Source organism: Dicentrarchus labrax, unplaced genomic scaffold (genome assembly GCF_905237075.1).
Source record: "Dicentrarchus labrax unplaced genomic scaffold, dlabrax2021, whole genome shotgun sequence".
NCBI classification, from domain to species: Eukaryota; Metazoa; Chordata; class Actinopteri; family Moronidae; genus Dicentrarchus; species Dicentrarchus labrax.
Window position 1 is genome coordinate 23,392,927 of NW_026136714.1, and position 24,256 is coordinate 23,417,182.

The 24,256-nt window shown below is 41.2% G+C and overlaps 1 protein-coding gene across 1 annotated transcript; it reads left to right on the forward strand.

Annotated features, from left to right (window-relative positions):
* Positions 1 to 139: 139 nt before the first annotated feature.
* Positions 140 to 22,810, forward strand: txnrd2.2 (thioredoxin reductase 2, tandem duplicate 2). The gene is made up of 17 exons (XM_051422911.1): positions 140 to 258; positions 1,281 to 1,346; positions 1,434 to 1,490; positions 1,604 to 1,748; positions 1,993 to 2,067; positions 3,442 to 3,520; positions 4,055 to 4,117; positions 4,411 to 4,481; positions 8,955 to 8,974; positions 9,277 to 9,368; positions 9,464 to 9,638; positions 15,121 to 15,257; positions 17,256 to 17,351; positions 17,925 to 18,017; positions 19,171 to 19,242; positions 19,711 to 19,808; positions 20,459 to 22,810. The coding sequence occupies exons 1-17, from the start codon at positions 177 to 179 to the stop codon at positions 20,580 to 20,582; spliced, it is 1,545 nt and encodes a 514-aa protein (XP_051278871.1). The 5' UTR covers positions 140 to 176; the 3' UTR covers positions 20,583 to 22,810.
* The last annotated feature ends 1,446 nt before the right edge of the window (positions 22,811 to 24,256 follow it).

The following is a 24,256-nucleotide window of genomic DNA, read 5'->3' on the forward strand; positions in this document are numbered from 1 at the left end:
CATTATATTTATTGACAATTAAATGTTTGATTTATTATGAACAATATATTATTTATGGACACATTTTATTGACTAGATTATTGAAAAAGTTTCATTTCGATTGCGCACGACCGATTTCTTTTCAGGCGATTCTCTAGCCACCACATATCCGGCTGGGGCTCTTTCACAATGACAACATGGCTGCCTTCTGCAGGGGCAGACACCGGTGGAAAAGGACTAACGTTAGTTGTTTGCATGTTTTGACAAGAAACCTGACAGGTAACAATATCTAGCTGAGCTATTGTAGATATATGTAGATACGGAGGACGGAGCGGGGTCAGGTTAATAGCTGGAGTTGTTTCTGCTAGCACACAGATAAACTACAAACAGCTACTGTAAGTGTGCTGGAGCTGCTGTTAGTTTTATCCTGTTCATTACCGTAAACTACATTCACCTGCTGTCGTCTCCGGTAGAATGGAGTCGACTACATTAGAAAACGCATCTTTCTCGGCCGCCGTATTATGCTTCTCGGCCATATTAAGCAGCAGAGCTCTGGAGTCCTGAAACCAGTGGACCTTTAGGGAGGAGCAGCTCTTCCAGCAGCTGAGGAACAGACCTGGCACAGCGCTTTGGGAACTGTCTGTGGTTAGACTTTGATCAACCTCGGCTCTTCCCAGAATAACTTAGAAATGGTGTTTAAAAAAAAAAAAATACTGTTTTGTTGCTGAAATGCTCTACAAATCCACTTTCCACAGCATAGGTACAACCGACCCTCCATAACCCTTGCTGGGATAAACACTGAAACCCATTATTTAAAGCTGCAGTAGAAAGCTTTTATAAAATTAGCTTTTTGTTATATTTATTGAAACGTTCACTATATCCTGACACTGGGAATCAGACTCAACAATCAACCATCTTCAAGCCACCAGCCCAAAGTGTCTTTCCATCTTTCTTGGCTCTGATGGGTTGTTTTTGAGCCAGAGGAACCCTATTTTGAAGATTATCTGTGTCCTGTACCACAGGATATAGTGAAAGTTTCAGAACATATGACAAAAGGTTCATTTTATTAAAAAATGACCCACTGCAGCTTTAAGATTAATAGTGTTCTGTGTTGTATACTGAACTAATAGGTGTTTCTGAAAGTGTTGTTCTACCTACGTTCAAATTGAACTGCCAGATGTGTTGATGGTGGAGTTTAGTGTGCCAGTCTCCCCAGAGGAGAGATGTTCATATATGTAAATGCAACACTAATAGGTTCATAACTTTACTGTTTACTATTCATGATCTCATATGCTCAACAGGAAAGTATGACTATGACCTGGTGGTTATTGGTGGTGGGTCAGGAGGCCTTGCCTGTTCTAAAGAAGGTGAGATCTTTTGAAATGCATATTATGCCTTAATCTTTCTGTAAGTATGTATGATTTCTATCTAAGACATTGTATCCATAATTACAGCGGCACAGGTGGGACAGAAAGTTGCTGTTTTAGATTATGTGGAGCCATCTCTTAAAGGTAAAATATATTTTTTTCAACCTGTTGTGTAAGTGGATTTTAAAAACTACAATTTTTTTCTGAAGATTTAAAGACACCATTGTTAAACCCTCTGGAAATGCTTTTCCAAACAGGCACCAAGTGGGGTCTCGGTGGTACATGTGTTAATGTTGGCTGCATTCCTAAGAAGCTCATGCACCAGGCTGCTCTACTTGGCAGTGCAGTCAAAGATGCTAAGAAGTATGGCTGGCAGATCTCAGGGCCAGTCTGCCATGACTGGTAGGTCAATCAAAAGTTTTCCTTGTCTATGAGTAGGTAAATAGCACCATCTAGTGATGGAGTCGCGGTAGGTGCTTTAATGGTTCCTTGATAGGCCGAACAGTTAGATCAAATTATAGTTTGGTCAGATTTGAATTTGAAAGCATAAAGCATCTTTTCCTCCGTATACTGTCAGATTGTTCAGGTCCATATATAATGAATATTATTTTTATATATTCTATATTACCTGTGGTGTGTTTTCCAGGGCCACCATGGCAGAGGCTGTTCAGAACCACGTCCGGTCTCTGAACTGGGGTCACAGAGTTCAGCTCCAGGACAAGTAAGTGACAACCATCTTGCTTTATTCAGACTTATTTATTTTAATGATGTTTCATTTAATAATGAATTTAGCTGCAGTAATGTAGGCAGGGACTTTTGATTTGAGGGTTAGTTTAGCTGGCCTTAAGGAGTTTCAGTAGAGTTTTTATGACCCATTACATTTTAAATGTTTACACCCTGCCAGTGTCTTTTTCACAGTTACTAAATGCATGTGCAGAATACCAACTTAATCATTAATGTGATGTGTTATCTGCGCTCTCTGTCGGGCCTTTAAAATCGATCACCTCATGCAATGTACAATAAATATGATGTGTTGTCTCACTCATCTATCGTCTGTCGCACTTCTCCCCTCACTGTAGCATTGTTTGTTCCATGATAAACAGAATAAACATAAGAATTAAAATAATAGAATATTTCTATTGAGATGTGTTTTTCTTCAGCGGTTTCTCATTTTTATGACTTGAAATCTTGCTGAAGGCTCTACATGTCAGTTGGATTGAGAGTCAGCGACCACATGTTGATTGAGTGGCTGGCTGGAGGGCAAACAGGTGTTAACCTCTGTGTGAATGTGCCCAAGCTTAACCTAACATGTTTTCAATCCAATGAGGTTGTTTGTTTGGACACAGCCTATTAGTAAAAGTTCTTATATGATTTAATTTCCTTTTAATTAACAATTAGCCCTGAGAGGCTTTCAGAACAGCACCGAGGCATTGTTAACCATAGTGCAGTGGTGTATTAATTACAAGTATAATAAAAAGGGGCGCAGATGTTAAATGAATGTCTCAATTTTAATCAGTAATAATGAAGTTAGATTTTACTGCAAGCAATAAAGTCCTGTTGGTGTGAGTAATACTTAACAGTTAGCACATGAAAATTTTAAATAGCAGTTGTTTGCAGAGAGGTTTTGCATTGTACATGCTCATACCAACTGATGAATTCAAAAAGGTATTTTTAAACAAATTAATTTACAATTTAAAAACCCTAATTAAATGAAGTGGAGGGCTGAATTTATGATGTAACAATTGATTTAAATTGTGAGTTTCCACTTTAAAATCAAAACAAAATATAGAAATGTCTTTTAAAACCCCCCATGCAGTACGTCCCCATTGTTGATCCAGATGCTCAGTATGTACTGATCCATAAAGAGATATAGCTCAACATTCATTCTATATCCCCTCTCCTTCTGCTAGTAAAAAAAGAATAATAACACCTGTCTTTTGAGTTAAATTTGAGTTACAGTAGATTAAATGTAGAGAATGTACAGTGAGAATTTAGCAGGAAATAAGTGAGAGGAATGATGAATGTGGTTACGAGTAAATCCACAACAGTTTATGCACCACCAGGAGCAACCAGCTGTTTATTGTCTGTCTTACAGGAAGGTGAAGTACCTGAACCTCAAAGGAAGCCTGGTGGATGAACATACTGTTAAAGGATTAACTAAAGCAGGGAAAGAGGTGGGCGACATATTTCTTAATGAGACATTTAGTTATACATCAGTCCCAAAGTGATCATTGAGTTATTGGGAATCTAATCCAAAAATGTATTAATTACTTTGAAAAGAAAACCTGTTTTGTATGCTTGTTTTTATGTAGCTGATGATATAGCATATATCAATTGTGTAATATTATTTCATCCTACTCTATGTTTGCATATAGCTCCCTTGTGTGCGTGTTTATAATCAAATTACATTTTGCTAGCACTTTGTATTTTTTGTTACTTTCTCATCAGTTCATTGTAAAAAAATGTAAATACATTTCATATGTTTCTTTCTGCTTCTTATGAAATTGTTAAATTTGAAGTGCAAACTTTGAATTCAATCAACTTGGGAATCCTAGTTTATATGGACACATCTATACCTACCGAGAGTGCTAGGGATTTCAAGGTGTTTCTGTCATCATCTTAATGCAGAATATGAAAATGTTGTTGTTGTTTTTTTGAGGGATCTGAACAAAGGCTGTTACTTCACATTTCCCTCCTCTCTCATACAGACAATCCTGACTGCCAAAAACATTGTAATCGCCACTGGTGGACGGCCCAAGTACCCCACAAACGTAAGTAGCATTGCAATCATCGTTCCTCCAAGATGTGTCTCTTTTTCTCTGCCAGCTTTCTGGTTGGTTGGTTACCAGCTAGACAAACAAATGAGAAAGAGATACCTTACTGCAACAGAGCAACCAAAACCACTGAAGTGATTTAGAATATGGTTTGGAGGCATTACACTATGGCACACATACAAGTCTTAACACACAAAAAATGCCTGATTTTAAAGAGCAAATTGTTTGTTGTGTGTTCATATTATTGAAAGATCTGTTGATAGATGATAGTTCTCGAACTCTTGTTATAGATCCCTGGAGCAATGGAGCACGGCATTACCAGTGACGACATCTTCTGGCTGAAGAAGTCGCCCGGGAAATCGTAAGGACGCCTTCACACCTGCCTACTTACACATACACACGTATTAAATTATTTTATTATTATATTATTATTATTATTATTATTATTATTATAATTAAGCAGATAGTACACAGTCAGTGCCCTCTACGTCTGATTAAATGCTGTAGTGATGTAAAGTAAAAAGTCCTGATAATTTGGGTGATTTTTTTTCAACGAACATCAACACCAATATTTTGTTACTGCTTCAGCTCCAAAATAATATCCTTCTTGAGTGCATGCTTTCTAGTACGTGTAGGATTGTTGGCGTCGCCTTCTGTACATTGAGCTACGAGGGAAACAGAACCTCGGACCTCTGCAGTATTAATGCCTTGCTCTAACAACTCACCGCACTACCTTTGCTCGCTGACACGACACGTCCCACACTGTCACGCACTGTAATCATGCATCAGTGACATGCAGTTTGTTTTTCTCCCTTCCTGTCAGCCTGTCTTCGCCTCATGATTCAGATTAGCAGCGTGCATCCTGACCTTTACAGAACAAGCCCTTTAATCCAGCCATTTAGCCGCTGTCATCACCTGGTTAATTGGTCTTTCCCTGATGTTTCCTCTTGGCACCACGTGCAGACGGTGACTAGTGGTTGTGGTATACCTGGGTTGTGGTTGTTGTTTGCCTCACGGTGACAGATAAGCGGAAATAATGATTCCAATATTTAAGCTTCATATATAGGTTGTCTGCACCTAGGGCATGGAGTTTTTAATTGTTTTTAATTATATAGTTTTTTCTGTGTTGACTAATAATTAGCGGTTGTGTATTTCTCTCAGTTCGTATGCAGAACTTTTTAAAATCTTTTTGAGGACCATCAGTTCCCTCCATAATTTTAGCTCCAAAATGTGTGGTATTCCAATGTAGTGTATGTATACTAATATGTTTGCTATTCTGGTTTTTGACCACTTGGTGGCAATACAAAATCATTTATAGTTTACAAATCAACACAAATGCACTGTAACCATCCTCAAACAATTGCCACTGTAGCATTCACCCATTCAACAACACACCTTTGTATAAATGTAGTAGAATTATCCACTCAGAAACACTTGAGCTTAGGAAGTCCTTTGATCTAAGAGTGTGATGGTTAGTGGAGTCCTCTACCTCCCTGCAGGCTGTAAGGGGTTAGCTGTGGGTTAGCATTAGCTTTAGCTTTCTCTATAAGGGCCCTTAACCACACACACTCCAGCCGGTGATGTTGTTGTGCTGCAGAGCTATCAGCTGTGCAGGTGAGGTCCGAGAGGCTGTTTCTACCAGCAGGGCTGGTGTGGGAGGGGGTCCAGGTGATTGATGAGTGTCTAATGGATCTTGGAGCACATACACACCTGAGTGACAGATTTGGCCCCAGGAGCCGAAGCCCAGAGCTCATCATCGTGCTATCAGGAGAAAGCAATGAGCACGTGCCAGTAGGACTGTGATACTGGTCTGAGAATAGGCCAGTACTTGAATCAGTTGGGGCATTATGAGGGTTTGTGCTGTGGGTCTAACTCTGCTTTGTGTTGTTGTCCATAGTGGACAAAGATCTCACTTCCCGGGAATATCTTTCAGCAGTTTTATGGCAAAGCGTCACAGATGGCTGCAGCAGTTGTAGAGAAACAAAACATACACAGGCTCTATTTTGCATACATGCTCTCTGTGTCTGTGTAATACCATGAACAGCGTAACAGAATGTTCCACACAAGCCAACACGGTCTCAATAGTACACTCTAGCATTGCAAGATACACAGCAGCCCTGCCACACATACCTGCTCCTAATTGACAGATTCATGTATCAAAATAAATAGATGTGTGAATTTGTGCTGACTGAATGGAAAAAAATCTGGTCTAAAATGTAAAAAATCTATTGTTTAAAGTAACACTGACAGTAAACAGAGTGAGAAATGTGTGTACCTTCCTTGTCTAGAAAGAAAAGAGGAAGTAAAACTAGAGCAACAAGTTTATGAAATAAAAAGGTCAATATACCTTTTTTACCTCTCCTTTATAGAAAATTGTATGAATTACACACAAAAACATGTACTTCCATAAAAATATATTGAGAACTTTTCAAGAAGTCTAGGAAAAATAGAAAAGAGAACACCAAGTGTTATCATGTAAGTATCAAAATAAAAACCTCTGCTAAATCCACAAGATTTTACAGAGCTTCAAATTGTTTTACCACAATATACTGGTCTAATTAATGCATTTTATGAAATTATTATATCTCCCAATTAAGTGTCATCCACTTCAGAGAAGTAACTGCATGTGCTGTTTTTGTTTAAATACAGTATGTATTAATTGTATGCAAGATTAATATTAGTGAATAATACCACTTGCCAATCAGAGGCTCCTCTGAAAACTTTAAAATTTGTTCATGGAACAAGAAACATATTTAGGCATTTAAATGGAAAAGTGCTCATTAAGAAGAAGTTTTTCAATGCAGAGATCAGAAGAATTCCATGCATGGAACTTTTTTTCCCCATCTAAACATTAATGGACAATACATGCATTAGTTGTTGTATTTAGAATTGAATGGTTAAAAGGTTGGCCTTTGCATACTTGTTGCATTGTCATGAGGTCCATGTAGCTTTGGCAAGAATGAAAACCAAAACAGTGACTCAAGTACGTGTGGCCCATGAGACTGTTGGCAAACTGAAATGCCTCCAGGAAGTTTAAACAACCCTTAATAAATCTATCTAAGTTGGACTCCCATCCAACCATTTCAACAAAACCGCTCATCACATCACATCCCATCACTCACTCACCATAGACAGGAGTATCCAAAGCTCATGTTTATCAGTGTTGGGCCTTCTGAAGAACTACCCAAGGTTAACAGGCAGCCACAGACAGTCAATGGCAAACCTCCTTCCTCAGGAGTTGTGAGTCCATTGAAACCTTGGCTTGAGCCCCCGACCACATGCTACCACTCCACTGAGCCAAACCTCATAGTTTTATAATGTTTCTGTTTGTTGTGTGGCTCGTGTCCACTTCCTATTAGAGTTCATGAGATGTTAACCACTAGACAGCCTCCCCCTTTTTTTTAACTGTTTGATGCCTGTGATTTTTTTATGTCACTTTGTTCAAGACATGGATAAAAATCTGAAAACGTGAGGAACAGGAAAAGGATTAACATTGCCACATTTTGGTACAGCTGATAACAGGATCTGGCTTTTCCTACGCTTTCAAATTAAATTGTTAAAGCAAGACTGTCAGATAAGTTTCCCCCCAGGCCGCCTAAACAGTGTATGCATTGATTACTGTAAGACAATACAGGAATGGGTTGTACATGACCTGGATACAATTGTCCCCTGTTCTCTTTGAATATCTGGCTGATAAACAGAATAAAGTGTATGTTTCAGAAGTTTTACACTCACTGTACTTTCATTAGGAAGGTGGATCAACTTTTTGTATGGTTGAATATATTTAGTGGTTTTCATATTTCAGAAAGTAGAGAGGTGGTTAGGTAACTTTCCAAATAATGCATAAAAGGTCTTCAGTAGCAAACGTCAATGTCTCCATGGCCTGGCAGCTTGAGAAGCTATTCAGCCACTGATTAACAGTTGGTGCTTCAGATCTTTTAAGAGCAATATAATATTTAGCCTGTAGGATACAAAGACCATATTCACTCTTCACGCTGTTGCTTCTGTTTCTTGTCCCTTAAATATCACCATTGTTAAAAGGGTTAAGACGGGTTGTAAGGGATCTCTAGCATCAACTTGTAGTTGAAAAATGTAGCAGCTGTACAGACTCCAGACCAGTATACAATGCGAAGGAATAAGGGCTAGGGGAAAGGAGACTTTTCAGTGATGAAAGTGTAGAATCAAGCTAAAGCTCTTTGCCTAATCTTCTTTAAGCCACCCCACAATACGTGCTAAGAGCAGCCGGGCACTGGGGCTTTTAGTGGTTAGTGTTAGCATGGACAAGGGCAGGATGTGCCGCAGGCAGCCCGAGCTGTCAGGTGGAGCAGACCTCAGGGAAGGAGGTCTGGGTTGGAAAGGTAAAAACAAGGGAGAGAAGGGCCTCATGCATGCGGGTGATGGGCGTCACTCAGCCGGCTGATGTGTGGACTTGAGCCCTGAACATGGCACACCCCATCTGCAGGGATTAGCCTAAACACTGTCAATTAGCCCTCCTCAACGCCACTGATCTCAGGGCTGGATTAGAAGTGTGATTCACCTGGACCACACACACATACACTTGACACTGCAAGTGCACGCACGGACGCACGCACGAACGCACACACACACACAGAGCTTTTCCTGTCCCTGTTTTCTAAATTTTCTTCACACCTCTTCCCTTTGAGCTTAAGAAGTTTTGTAGTTCATCACCTCTCTAATTGTAGGATTTAAAGTAAACATTTTCAACTTTGGACTTGCTTTATTTTATTTGGCCAAAGTGTATTGCACAAATGATGAAATGTATTTTTATTGTATTATTTGTACGTCTAAGAGCTTCTCTCTCTCTACGTTGCAGGCTTGTGGTTGGAGCCAGCTGTATCCTTTTTCTGGCAGAGAACTTGTAAATGGAGCCACTGTATAAAGTCCACTGGTTGTCACTGGTAAAAATGATATTGGCAACAGACCAGTTTCAAATAGTATTTCTGAATAACTCATTGCACTTGTTTTAAACTCGGGGTGCCATATTTGCAATACTACTGTGACTGTGATTTCCCTTCTTTGTAAGCTACATTCCTATTGGGCAAGTGTCAGTCTTTATGTGTTATGGGCACACATGAGGTGCTGCTGTACATGCAAATCAACAACAGTACTATAATCCTCAGCCTGATGTTGCTCAGATGTGGCTCTGGAGTGTGCAGGCTTCCTCACTGGCATTGGCTTGGACACCACAGTGATGGTTCGCAGCATCGCCCTCCGGGGGTTTGATCAGGTATTGCTCCCTGAACTACAGTTCTGCATATTCTGGACTTCATGATTGTGAATTTTGCCATGGTTGAAGGTGGATATTCTCTTTTGGTTTTGCAGCAAATGTCAGGTCTAGTGACAGACTACATGGAGACATATGGGACCAAGTTTGCATGGAAGTGTGTCCCAAAGAGAGTGGACAAACTCTCCTCAGGAGCTCTGCAGGTGACCTGGACTGATACCCACACGGGCAACGAACACAAGGACACCTACGACTCTGTGTTATGGGCAGTTGGTGAGTCTTTGTGGGTCCACATCTTGGGGTCGGTTCACTTAAATCTGAAACAAGCCTGAATTCATGTATTAATGAAACCCCTCTCACCCAGTCCACATGGAGGCCAGAGGGGCCAGGTTGTTGTTGTTATTGTTGTTTATTGTTGTTGTTGCTTATGGACATGTGAGGAGAGGAGATGCCAAGACTTTAGACTTGAGACTTTAGTCAAAAGAATTTGAGCTCAAGACTTGACCTGGACTTGACTGCTGTGAGTCTTGACATGTTTTAAGACTTAAAAGCAAAAACATTAGAATGTCAAGTTTTGCCCTGATAAAATCCAGCATCAAGCATTTCTTGCATAGCCTCACACTTTGGATATAACACTCTTAACATAGGATTGAAAGGAAAATGTTCAAATCTGTGTTACTGTAATATGACTGACCTGAAATTCTTAAGACCTCTGTCTTGACTTTGACTTTCCCTTAAAGACTGAAAAATATTTAGTAGGTCACATTCCTTTTAATTATGAGGGTCCCCTATTACAGCAACAACAATCAACCAATAAACACCTTAATTATGACCTTATTGTATAGTAAAGTGCAGTAAGGAACTGCTTCTCCCTTTTTTTTATTACATGTAATGCACCACCCATATTGTTTCCCACATATCTCCCTGAAATAAAACACTGGTATGACTATTCTCCCTGCCACCATCAATTTCATTGTCATCCTCAATAGAGTGCAGTGTCAGCAGATAGCAGAGGAATCAAGGCTGAAAACAAAGTAATAAAGTCTGAGTGATGGGAATGGCCAGGGGAAGTGTTAATCACCCACCGCTGGCTCTCTGGTTGGAGAGGGACAGGACGGGGCAGGATGCACCCAGGCACAGGGTCACTGCGTTCCCCTCTTTGTTCTCCCTCTCTGGGCCTTCCTGCCCATGCCAGCCCTGCGGAAACCAACCCTGCATCTGTCACTGCCATCCCTGCCCGCGGCTCTCAGCCTGCCATTACCACCTCCTCCTCCTCCTCCTCGTCCTCTTTCACATCTATCCATTCTCTATTCTATCATTTCACCTCTCCCGTTCCACCCGCAGTATGAGTAACAATGGAGGGAACATCCGTCAGGGCCGCTGCCATCGGTTTATTTGTGTTGAGCCGTTTCAAAGACAAGGCAGTGCTTCTGAAAATTTGGCTGCCAGGCTTTTCCAATGCCTACTTCACTAGACTGTTGCTTTATTTGAGCGTTGTGTGAGAGAGAGAGAAGGGAAGAGGGTCCTCCTCTCTTGCTCTATGCGTGTGACAGCGACAAGGATGTGCGTGACCCTGCAGCTGAGATGACGTTCGTTCTTCCCTCCTGTGGCTCAATTCCCACATCGTCTCAGCGTGAGACTGCTGGTGAGAATGACATTTGCATTGAGTGCATATATCAGTAGGTATTCTGACATGCGTGAGCTGCTGCAACCCCTACGCTTCCTATATTCATTAGAGTGAGAGTTCTCACCCAAACCCAGAGAAGCACTTGACATTTTGGGACCTGGCAAAAGCAGGATTTCAAATGATTCTTTATTCCAATTTACAGTGCAAAGATATTTTAGCATTTTTCATGTAAATTTTACATTAAATGAAGAAAATTATTAGTTCCATCATCATCCATCATTACTGTTTTTATTATTGTGCTTTTGCGTACCATGTGAGGTGCCTTTTTAAAGCAAGAGTATTACTATTATTATTCTATTGCATATTAAAAGGCTTCCCTGAAATACTTGTAACACCAGCAGCAATATCCTTGTGTTAGTGCTACTAGTTAAAACCTTGGAAGACCCAGCTATATATCCATGACCGCTTTTGTTCCCATACAGTTTAGTGAGAACAAGTTAGAACGTGGCCTCTGCTCTTTGATGTGAGCATGCAGGAGTTATGAGTACAAGGCCACTTCCTTTTACTGTGACCTTACACTAGGGGCCAGGCAGGGTCCCAGGCCTCTGTGGAGTTATTAAAGGCCAGAGGGGACCGGGGGACAGTATCACCACTGTCTGCCACATCCTTCTCCTAGGCCCTGCCTCGCTCCACCTTTCCCCTGCTCCTTCCTGGCCTCATGGCCGCTCCCATGTCCAGGTGTGCCCGCAGAAACACACCAGGAAACAGAACATTTCCATGCTTCCTGTCTGCATGCGGACAGTGGACACATTAGTCTTCCTCCTCACTGGGCCCTACAGTACTCAAGGATGTCATTTAAAAACATTTCCTAGTTTTTTTTTAGAGGACATTTGCCTGTCTCAGTTTTATAAGTTACTGATGACACCCCTGGATGTTGTTTTTCTGTCTCTCAATCTGTCTGTATTACCCTGGAATTGAGGGAATAGCATTTTAAGTGATTGAAAATAGTCTTATTCCCTTTCTAGAGATGGTTTTGGGCAAGAACATAGTTACTGTGAGACACTGAATATCGTAATTCAATATTCCTGTTACTAACAAATTAGGATGTGACTTTGTGCAAGTTGACAAGAAAGTTAAAAAGACTGTCCTCTTTCGGTCAAAAACTCTTAATTAATCTGATTCGTCTGGACTCCGGGCGTGATTTGATTCGATTTGATGGACAGTGCTGAGAACATAAGCAGACAAACCCACAATTGTCATCACATTTTGATTAAAATCTTGCTAAAGTCTGATTAGTGCTCAGAGGTGCATGACATCATCTTTTTCCAACTAAGCCCCCTCAAAACAAATACAGAAATCTCTCCAATGAAATAACCAAATTGGTCTAACTTCTCACAGTGAAAAACTGATTGTGAAAATCTAAAACTCTGAATTAAAATTAAATTAAAATTAAACTCTGTCTGCAATGTTTGTGTTCTTAATGCTCAGATGAGTAGAATCAGCTGAAAAGCTGAAAGCTACAAATGATAGTGGTGACTTCGTAGATTAAGTTTTGGTTTGCACACACCTCATTTCTGGACACATATTGAACAGTGATGATATTAAAACACACCTAACTGAATAAATGTAATGCAATGTCTGTAATGAGAATGTTCCCATTCTCTTGGTATATTTCATTACGCACAGGCGTTTTTTTTTTTTTTTTTACAGCTAGGGAGCGTTTTATCGATTTGCATCTTAAAATCTTTTTTGGCCTGAATTAGAACTCAAAATCAATTTTTGACATCCTGCCCGATATATCCCCCAAGAACCCCCTCCCCCGCATTGCTCTCCCTTTTGTCTTTGTTCATTTGATTGATCAGATAAGCGTCCGACTCATTTCAGCTTGTGGTGGGTTGTTGTGGCTAATTAGCCTAGCAGTCTAGAGGCTTCCTCTTAATGTCACAACAGGCTTTGTTCAGATTGGCCTATCGTGTGTGTGTGTGTGTGTGTGTGTGTGTGTGTGTGTGTGTGTGTGTGTGTGTGTGTGTGTGTGTGTGTGTGTGTGTGTGTGTGTGTGTGTGTGTGTGTGTGTGTGTGTGTGTGTGTGTGTGTGTGTGTGTGTGTGTGTGTGTGTGTGTGTGAGCTCCAACCAAGTCCCTTATCAGCCAGCTCACTGTTGTTGTGTCCTCAGCGTACAATGGAGCTCCAGTCACTGCTACAGTACAGCAGTGACTGGAGCAACAGACAGGAAGGCCAGATATGTAAAGACAAAGTCTATACTTACCAGTCAGATCCTACCGATATGGGTTTTTGTCGTGCAGTAGTGATATTTTTGCAGTAATTGATGCTGTAATTCAGTATTTTCAAAGCAGAACGTATCAAGTATTTGATGTTTCAGCTGCAGAAATGTATTCTTGTCAGGGAGGTAAAGCCTCAACAGGATGTAGACCACTATGGGGACAAAAACTCTGTTGAAGCTCTAAGACTAAAGAAACCCTTTATTTTAACCCTCTGTTTTAGTATTTATAACTTATATGAATACTTCATAAATTCTTTCTGTCACACTGTAATGTTATCAGCAGATATAAGAACACATTTGTCATTATATTTGTCATCAGTTATAACTTCCTCTATGAAACAACTGTAACTGGTGTTTAAATGTAATAAATAATTGAAAACACAGTATGACATAGCTGTAGATATCTATTGATATGATAAGACACACAAACACATCTTACAGTGTATTAGAATGCAGGTTAACACTGTTAATAAATAAATAAATAAAAACTCATGAAGACATGTGAAGCTTCGAGGCTGGAAATAACCAAACAAAAGCTCAAGGTTCACTTACTGAAATATGACCAGGAGCTGACAGCTACATTATAGTGTGTTACAATTTCTAAATTGTTTATTTTCTTCCTCTGAATTTAAAATTGAACCAGTTGAAATATGGCCGTTTCACCCACCACACTCAATCTAAGGGGATATTCTGAATATATATTTGTTTAGTAGATAGATAATTCCACTATAATTCACTTGAAATGACACCAGTTGGACAATGATGTGTATGCAGACTATTCCAGTGGACAAGAAAATATGTAAAGTCTTGCTTTTGGGAATTGGCCATGACTGCCTAACTTACCTTCTCTCCTCCTCTGTGCTCTTCCTTCAACCACCCATGCTGCGGCGCACTAGACAGGTCTCTGAAGCCCCCCTGGTCTGAGAAGAGGGTGGGGGGGGTTGTTCTTCGGCTCCAGCCAGGAAAAAGGGTCTCGGGGGTTTGTTATTTTTGCTGTCCGATAGCATCTACATGGGTAGCTCAGTGCGGGGTGTTTATTATGCTACCCAGGCGGGTTGTGAGTAGCTATGGAGAGGAGGGGGGAGCGAGTGGTCCACGCACCATCACCATAGAGACTCTGTGTCGACAGCATCAGTCAGCCGTCCCCCAGGAAGTGTCAGAAATCACACCTTGGAGTGTCCCGGGGGTTGATGGGATACCGATTCCCAGCTGCTCATCATTCTCCTCCTCTCAAGCTCTCTTAGCTGGCCAGATGTTGTTGTTTTCTAATTTAAGAATTCTAAATTAGGTATGACCTTCATTTTTATTTTAAGGTGTTTTATTATTTGAGCAGTTTTTTGTTAACTAGTTAATTGGTTGTTTTGCCCGAAAAAGTTCAAAACCCAGAGATATTTAATTTACAATGATATAACAAATCCTCACATTTTAGAGGCTGGTACCGGCTAAAGTTTGGCATTTTTAGCCACACTAGCAGCCAATTGTAGGGATGGAAAGACTCTTATCATGCAAGTCAGTTGAAGTGATGAAACAATTCTTGAGGGTAAATCATGCGACCTTATTGTTTTAGTGAGTCCTCACTCTTTCCACTCTGTCTACACTGGCTTTATTTGCATGCTACTAGGTGTATTAGGAACAGTGGACAGCTTTGCAGCATATATTAGGCTTTCTGTAACTACTGTAATTCTTGTACAAGGCTCTCTGTGTTGGATGGGCAGTGGTGGCCTTCAAACCTATGCAGAATGTGTTATGAACACTGAACAGTGAGCCTCTTTCCTCTCCCGCACCTCTTTCTCTCCTGAGATGTAATGTAATATTCTCCTTGTGTTGTTTCCTTCCATTGAACTCAGGCAGAGCCCCTGAAACCAAAGCCCTGGGCCTGGACAAGCTTGGTGTGCAACTCAACAAGGAGACGGGGAAAATAGTCGTGGGCGCTGACGAATCCACCTCGGTGCCGAACATCTATGCTTTCGGTGACATCAGCGAGGTAGGCATTGTCAACAGACACCACACTGACAGCAGAAACAGCCCTGATAACAAAGATAAAAAACAAAGTCATAGATGGAAAAACACTACCTAATTATTAGTCTTTATTTGGACAGTAAAAATCACTGTGCCAGTTCCTGTAAGTCCGTCAAACATCATCATCAGATCACCATGACAGAAAATGCTGAAATTAATTGATTGGAATAAATTGTAGTAAGTAGTAAGTCTTGTTAACACTTGACATCAGAGATGTAATGGGTGCTAAACTAATGTTGACCTCCAGCTCATATGCCAATATGAAAAAAAAAAAGTTTATATTCATCCCTCCTTTAAAATAGTATACTAATTTTTCTTACATTTGTTTTCTTTCACTAAAATATACAGTAGGTCCTTACTATGAAGATCATAGAGATTTGTAGTAGGGATGCACGATAATTATCGGGGCAGATGAGTTATCGGCCAATAATAGGAAATGTATATGATTACGAATTATCGGGATAATTAAATTACAGCCGATGAATTACCCGTCCATAATAATAAGAATTTATTTTGGATTATTATGCAAATCGATTGATAGGCTTTATGTTCTATGAAAGTCAAAGTATATTTTTTGATGTACTTAAAAAAAAAAGTAAATGAGTGGATAAAGTTTAGATTAGGCTCTAGATATAAAAAGTACTTTAACCTTGTGTTTTGTTGATATCGGCTTTACTTCCTCATTGTTTGGGGTCTCCTAAAACCCTATGCTGTAAGTATAAATATCATAACAATATTGGTAAAATCAACCGTTTTTTCATCTTTAAAAGGTAAATTTTCTTTTCTTCTGCCCTTATTCAAACCAAATGTGTAGGGAAAAAAAGTTTGGAAAACATTTGATGAAAGTGGCTAAATATAGAAATGATCATAGTTATTATTTCAAAAATAATCTTAATTAAATTAAAGGTATGACATTCATTTGTGCAAACATAATAGACATACCAGCAACTACTACAGAGTATTAAGTGAAGCTATTCTAACCAGCCTTCATATAATAATTGGCATTGCTGCTGTGTGTTCCAGGCTCCACCAGCCATGTTAATACTAGTTCTACCTGCTGCATGTAATGTTGTTTTTTCACCGCGACCAGCTGTGTGCTTCCTTCCTGCCTCCCAGGCCTCCTGACACACACACACTCTTTGTGATTGACAGTTTGCTTTGATGAGTCGTACTTCACCCCAATCTGTCTGTCAGCTTTTCACAGCAACGATGAGGCTTTTTTATTCCTTTTTCTTTTTTTAAGTAGGAGGGTTGATATCTCAATTTGTCCAGTGCTTTGTTGGGCTTTGTTTTTTCTCCTCAGAAAACGGTGCCAAGAAATGCATTATAATGACGAATGACAGTTACTGGAATACCAGAGCACACATCCACATACATGCAGAGGTGCAGGAGATGTTTAGGACAACAGGATGTGTAGTGGAAACTTAACAGGTTTTAGTCATGTCTTTAGAATTGCCCTGCAGCCCTACTGTTTCCTGGGCCATTCAGGTGTGTGTGTGTGTGTGTGTGTGTGTGTGTGTGTGTGTGTGTGTGTGTGTGTCTGTGTGTGTGTGTGTCTGTGTGTCTGTCTGTCTGTCTGTGTGTCTGTGTGTCTGTCTGTCTGTGTGTCTGTCTGTGTGTCTGTGTGTGTGTATCCAAGACTGTGTTTGTCTGTTTTGGCTGACATCCAGAACGATAAAGGCAAAAACAAAGAAGCAAAGGTTTTCTCAGAGCTAGATGGTTTAAATGTTGAGCACTTATGATAGTCACTGACTCATGGTCCACATTGTCTCTGTGTGTTTGTATTTACACTATTTCAGCACTGACTATCAATGTGTGTAGTCATAAATGAGTAACCAAATGGTTTAAACTTAGACTGCTGTTACTTACATTGAGATCAAGAAATCTTAAGAACTAGATCTACATACATAATGCATTTGAGCTACAGAAATGCTGAAGTAAATTAAATTGTCTCTTTCTTTAGGGTCGTCCTGAATTGACCCCAACAGCTATTAAAGCGGGAAAGCTCCTCGCCCGCAGACTGGCTGGTCACAGCACTGAGCTCATGAACTACGACAACGTAAGACACACACACTGAGAGGCTGATCCTTTCCCTCAGTCCCTCCACAGCTTGTGTCTGTGTGGCATTTATTTTGAGACTATTGTTTTATGCTTAATTTGAGGCTAATTATAACCTTCACTGGTGTTTTGTGGTTGAGGTCTCTGATATACCCACATATCTTGCTGTACCTCCAGCCTCTTCTCAAGATGAATCATTGAATAAACATACTGACATTTTCCAAAATGTCATCATCATTCTTTATCATCGCTATATATTTACATTTCAGCTCTTCTGCAAGTCTTATTGGAGGTTTTATTTCAGTGATGAGTATCTTTATATTCATATTAGGGGGATTATTAAGACTGATACGTCTGAAAAATATTATTTATACCCTCCATGGTATTGAAATATAAAGCAAAAGCAATCAATACTCTGTAATACATGAAATATTTCAGACCTGAAAAAGGTCCAGAAACTGTCAAAAGAGTTATAAAATAGGAAATAATGATTATTTTATCATTTTTTTATGATTTATTTTCTCAGTAATCACTTGGTTAATAAAATGTCATGTATAATGTGTCTGTCTGTCAGGTGGCCACCACGGTGTTCACCCCCCTCGAATATGGCTGTGTGGGTTTATCTGAGGAGGAGGCTGAGAAGAGGCATGGAAAAGACAGTATAGAGGTAAAATAGATGTGGTAGATGTGACGCTATAATACAGCTGTAAACAGTGAACTTTCAACTAAATATTTCTAGAATGAATTTGTAGTATGTTGAATAAAAGCCCTTCATATGTCCACATTTCAAGTTAAAATACAACTGCACTCTTAACACAGAACTGCTGTAGCATGGTCAACAAGTGTGACTGTAACTGTGATATGTTATGAGTTTTGTTTCTTCACCAATAAATATGTGCCACACATGCACAAAGAAAGGTACACAGGCAGTGTTGGTGGCTTGTTGTTACCGTCAACCTGTAGAAAAGCTACAATGATCCATAACCCATAAACAAACATTGACTCACGCATACAATGCAGCAGCAAGCAGCTCTATATATTACGTGCTCACGTAGATGAGCGGCGTGCCAGATGCTAGCCAACACCTGCACGAGGCCGCTGATAAACGGTTTAGCCGGCGAGGTGGGGCTCCTTGCCGTGACTGACAGGCGAGCAGGAGGCCTGATTGAGGTGTGTATGGGGTGATGACAGGCGCGCTGAGATCTGAGGAGGAGCTGTAGCACCGGCCCCCGACAGCTGCACGGCCCTCACAACTTGTGTCGGCACGTTCGCCCGTAGAATAAAACACACTACACACACGTTTTCAGTGAAGAGTTTGAAATCAGTCACTATCATGGGCAAGCATAGATATCTTTATTCTGTATGTATATTCTCTATGTGTGTTTGAGTAGCTCATAAGGCGTGAGGGCAAGAGATTTAGAATCAGAATGTAATCACGATTAAACGAAAAGGGTATCAAACCTGATACTAAATTTAACATATGATTTTGTCTTATGCTATTGTAAAAAAAAAAAAAATTCTCATTCGGAATGCTGTATTGTCTGCAAAGCATTTTTTGTTGACTGTTCACGTGTTCTTTCAGTTGCTATTTTCAGAAAAAGGGAATTCATCACTGTACAAAATGTGGACAAGCAGAGATCAGCATCCTTGCTGGAAACTCCCTCAGAGTTTTTGTTTGCACATTAGTACGCTCTGCTGGTTAAAGCAAAGATCACTGTGAAGTACGGATTGGCTGTAGGCAGAACACAAGATAAATCTGAGGACCACAGTAATACTTTCTTTGTAATTTCTGCTGACATAATTCATCTCTCTCTGTGTAGGTCTACCATGCTTTCTACAAGCCTCTGGAATTCACTGTAGCAGAGCGTGACGCCAGCCAGTGTTACTTAAAGGTAGGGTTGGACTGCAGCGTTTTTTATATGTATTTTTGAGGAGATTTTGTTGGCATTTTATATTTATAATTTAGTTCTTTCCACAGTATGTTTGTGTGAGACTCACTGTTTGTGCATGCATGTAGATGAAGGGCAGGAGTAGTGGGGCCTCCTGAAGCAAGTTGGTGGGGTTATACTGCTGTTCGAACGACATTTTCAGTGGGGTTGACTCAAGACATGAAACAGTCTGAACTGTCGAACCATTAAGTAATCTTGCCAACCTTTGATGTGTTCACCTGTGGTCTAGAGAGCCAGCTTTTGGGATCAACCGGCTCTACCAACCAAAAAGCTAAAAATAATCCTAAAATGCAGTGGTTTGACAGCTACAACCAAAAGCAGATGAGAGAGCCATGTGGAGCAAAACAAGTGAAGGGTACACAGCTACAGCTAACACCACGTTGGCTTAAATTCAGTTTTCTACCTCCTTAGGTGGTATGTGAGCGGGGTGGAGACCAGAAGATCCTGGGTCTGCACTTCACAGGTCCAAACGCTGGAGAAATGACACAAGGCTTTGCTCTGGGCTTTCAGTGAGTTTAATAAATCCTAAAATGTATTGACGGTAAAGTTGGTGTTTTTCGTGCATGTATGCCATATGGAACAACCATCCAAACAGTTATGGTGTTCAGTTGATGTGTTTTAACTCTCAAACTCACCAAGATGTGCAGAATGGAATGGAATTTTCTAGGATTCGATGGTCCTGATTACTTTCACTCATGCATTCAGCAAACCAAACATTAAAATGTTAGACACCAATGTAAAATATACTTATTTTGTCTGCTTTAGGCGATGTGGTATTGGTCACTTTTATTTGAACATATTATTATTATTATTATTATTATTATTATTATTATTATTATTATTATTATTATTATATATCATTAGAAAGGCCCACAGGCCCTTTTTGGAATTTCTAAAGTTAGAACACCTGACTTACAAGGTGTTATGCAAACAATGAACTGCCTTAATGAAACTATGAAAATAATTATAGCTGGGTCTTTACTCAGGTCCTTAAGAGAAAAAAGCTTTTGTTTCAAAACAAGACCATACCACACAAACTGATAATGAGAAGAAATGACAGGACTTACTCAAGGATAATAGATCATACAGTAGTCAGTCATGAGAGAGTGTGACTAAAAGCAACTTGAATGACCTCTCTGTGTGTCTGTATGTGTCTCAGGTGTGGAGCAACGTATTCCCACCTGTTGCAGACAGTAGGCATCCACCCAACCTGTGCCGAGGAGGTGGTCAAGGTCAACATCACAAAACGTTCCGGCTTGGACGCCACGGTCACCGGCTGCTGAGGTTAAGCACCTCGGCCTCTGAACACGAGTGAGCACACAAGGTCCCTCTGTGGCTTTAGAAAGAAGTTAACTTTGGTTTATTCTGCTTTTTCTCCTCGTCCCTCTCCTATATGGCCCCAAAATGGCCCCCAGTTTTACGGTGCTCTCTGAGATCTCTCTAAACTCTCTTCAGTCCTGCAGGTCATCACTGGCCGCCCAGGTTAGTGTTACTGACACATCATGTGATAACCAAGACTATGATTATCTCATACACATGCAGGTTGTGAGTGTATGTTCTAAAAGCACAGGGCTATAGATCAGGTTAGTGAGAGCTCTGGCTGCAGAGCGAGCGTCTTTTAAATAAACAGGCTCATCAATCAGAATTAAGGCCTGCGCGCAGGGTTTTGTTGAAATCGTACGAGAACCGTGGACTGAGCCTTAACGTTTTTCTGAATATATATTCTGCAAATATTGTTGTTTCTCTGGCTGTACTTCCTGTCCATTAGTCTTGGAGGTGACACATACCATACACCCCCACAACCCCCTCCCCCTATGACACTGATGGATAGCCCCAGGGCCGTCGCCGCAGCGACACCGCCCCATTTCCCATGGACACACACAAACAGTCGGTGGGCCGCCTGTCAGTCAGCCAGCTAAGACCTGGCCAGGGAGCTCCGGCTTGTTTAGAGCCCAGCAGACCCCTTCCTTTTCCTCCCATGCCCTTATCCATCCCACCGCACGAAAGAATACAGAGGGACTCCAAACATGTGCTGTCAAAAGCTGTGTGGATGCCACAGCCCAGGCACAGGGCAACTCTACCCATTGACATCAGTGCTGTGAGAGCTCTGCTAGAACTGTACTACTCAGCCTCATCCAAAGGTGGCACTATTGCCCTCCAGTTCTCCCCCTTTTTTTGGAAGACCAGATAAAGTAGTCACTGGATAAAACATAAGCCTGAATACATTCAGGTTGCACATTTAATCCCTTTAATCCCTATAAAAGATATGTGCTATTGGATGACGTTTGAAGGCAGACTGGCTTTATTGGTGCCAAACTGATAAGGGTTATCTGTTGTGTATTTACATGGATGGCAGGTAAGGCCTAAAGAGTCATCACCCTAGAAGATAAGGCAAGTTGTTTATATCAATAAAGCAGTAACAGTGAGCCAAAGTGCTCAAATGTTCAACCTGCTGGCTCTACTGGACATCTTGGGTTTATTAAGTAGAGGATGAGGAGGAGGCGGAGGAGGAGGACTGTCAATAATGTGCATTGCTACAGAAATTGGGGGACCTAAGAGGAGGCTGCTGGGCGTAGTTTATTATTTTTTTTAAGTCTAATCTGCCCAGTCTGATTAATGTTTTCGATGAGGGGAGTGACAGTGTGCCAGGAGACGGAGAGAGGAAAGAGAGAGAGAAAGAGAGGTACCAGGTTTATTTGGACCTGGGCCAGAGGAGAGAGAGCCGAGTTTCAGTCCTGGTTAGGGAGGGAAGGGGGGATTCCTGTGTGCTCTGTTCAGGGCTGAGGTGCTGACTGAAGGACCCTGACCTCCGCTCAGCAGGAACAGCTTGACTCTATCACTCGGAGCACAGAGGGCTCACATGCTGCAGCACTGCACGGCAGGGGCCTGGGGGGCTCAGGGTGGAGGGGGCTTAGGATGGCCAGGGGACGGACAGAGCCAACCAACCAGCCAACCAACACAACACTGAGCGGTAGCGGTGTGTTTGCCCAGGGTAATTGAGTCTATGTTCCTGTGCTTAACGAGCCACTTCAGAGACCTCAGGGTGGACCCAAGGCAACGTGAGGGAAGTTATTGAGGCCATCAGTGTAACTGTAATGTCTGTTTGCTTTTTACCCTCCACTTCCCTTCTGCCTTTTCTCATCCGCTTTATTATTTTATACACAGTGTGGCTGCTCACATCCTCAAAAATGAAATAGTATTCAATTCATATTATGAAATCGGTCCAATTTGAATGATCTGTTCATTGTTGTCACTCCAGGCCCAAGACTTGACCAGTTAGCCTCAGCTGTGCCCCACAGACGGGGGAGGTCAGGGTTCAACTTTCAGGTCGGCCAGCTAATGATGACCTGCGCTAAAACCCACAACTGGGGAGTGCAGGCCTGATGTCACCTGGCTGCCAACTTTTCTAGTTGTAAATAGAGAAGTGTAATTTTCCATTAAAGCTTTGTTATACATAATTTATATGTAAAGTAATGCACAGTGTCACCATTAAAGTAATGATTCCCACTGACTGAGTGTTCTGTGTTCTACATAAATGACTGCATGGTTGCTTGCATCTGTATCGTGTGTCCATGTGCATGAATGTGTACACATATACACATAGGCATACAGCACATGTGTGGAAAGAGTTTCTTTTCACCAGGCTATGTTTATTTTATAAAAACAAAATGTATACTCTTGCTGAGAGTAGATGAAACTGATAGCTGTGTTACAGAAAAAAAATACTGCAGTAAAAAAAGAATATGTAAAGTATAATTGCATGTACTTAAAGTAATAGTACAACATTTTAAAAAATGTGTTTGTTTTCTTTCTTGCCAAGAATTAGATGAGAAGATTAACACCACTCAGGTTAATATGGAATTACATGGCTGAGTCTTAATATTGACCAGTGTTACAAGGGGTGGTCACACTTTGACCCGGAGTCGTTTCTGCTGACAGGCTGCTCTGCTATGCGGCCCTGTCACTCAACCTTCAGCACCAACAATGGCAGAAATTCCACTGTGTTTGTTTTGTTAAGGACAGAGCTCTCTGAAACCCCTGAACCTCCTCAGGATCCACAGCAGCCTCACTCACCCTGAGAATGAAGCGGGTGTCAGCCATAACCCAGACAGCAGGAGTAAAGTTCAACCACCATCTCAAGAATAGGCAGTCCCATTTAGCAGTTGTGTCTCTTCTGTCCCTCCACAATGGAGCAAATAAGCTAAATCCACCTTGAAATGCACTTAGTAGAACATGTCAACATGTCAGGGTGCGCTCGGTTCTTCGCTCTTTCTTAATCCAGCCCATTGAATGCTGACAGTTGTCTGTGACTCAGACATTCACAAGGCCTTTGTGACTTCAGGTCTTGAGCTCTAGCAGCCACGCTGGAAGAGCAGAACCCTAAGACACACGTTAAAACACACATACTGGATATACAGCCCCACAACCGGAGCAAAAGCCTCAGGAGGAGGAGAAACCGATACATACCTTGTGTAAACATTAGCGAAAAAATGACGCTAGGAACAGAAAAGGCTCAACCTAGGCGAGGATTATCCCTGAGAAATGAATAGGGGCCAATTATGACTGCTCTGTTGTACTGCCAGTATCTGGCTCAAGAGCTGTCAGCCTGAGATGCCTGCAGGGCCTGGACGGGGGTGTGGTGGCTGGGGTCCTCAGGAGGCTTGATATAGAAAAAAAAGGGGATCTTAGACTGGTAAGCCATGGTGAATCTCCTAACTAGACTTAGGTGCTTTCTCCCTCATTTGGCCTCCCAAGTTCAAGACAATTAGCTCAAAGAACCCACTGAAGCCATGCACTAAGCCTAATGGTAGGCTCACAAAAACAACCATGGGAAAAAGGGTGTTGAGATGAGCTGGTGTGATTTCCTTTCATTTGCTCTATGAATATACACAGTTTACAGTAACCACCACTACTTCTGTGGGCACTCCCCAGTCCAAAGGCACATTTTAATCTTGAC

Bases quoted from the DNA above. Each gene is read 5' to 3' on its own strand.
- txnrd2.2 (XM_051422911.1), top strand. From the start codon at position 177: ATGGCTGCCTTCTGCAGGGGCAGACACCGGTGGAAAAGGACTAACGTT. The intron at 259-1,280 runs GTAACAATATCT...TATGCTCAACAG, and splicing joins TTTGACAAGAAACCTGACAG to GAAAGTATGACTATGACCTG. The intron at 1,347-1,433 runs GTGAGATCTTTT...CCATAATTACAG, and splicing joins CCTTGCCTGTTCTAAAGAAG to CGGCACAGGTGGGACAGAAA.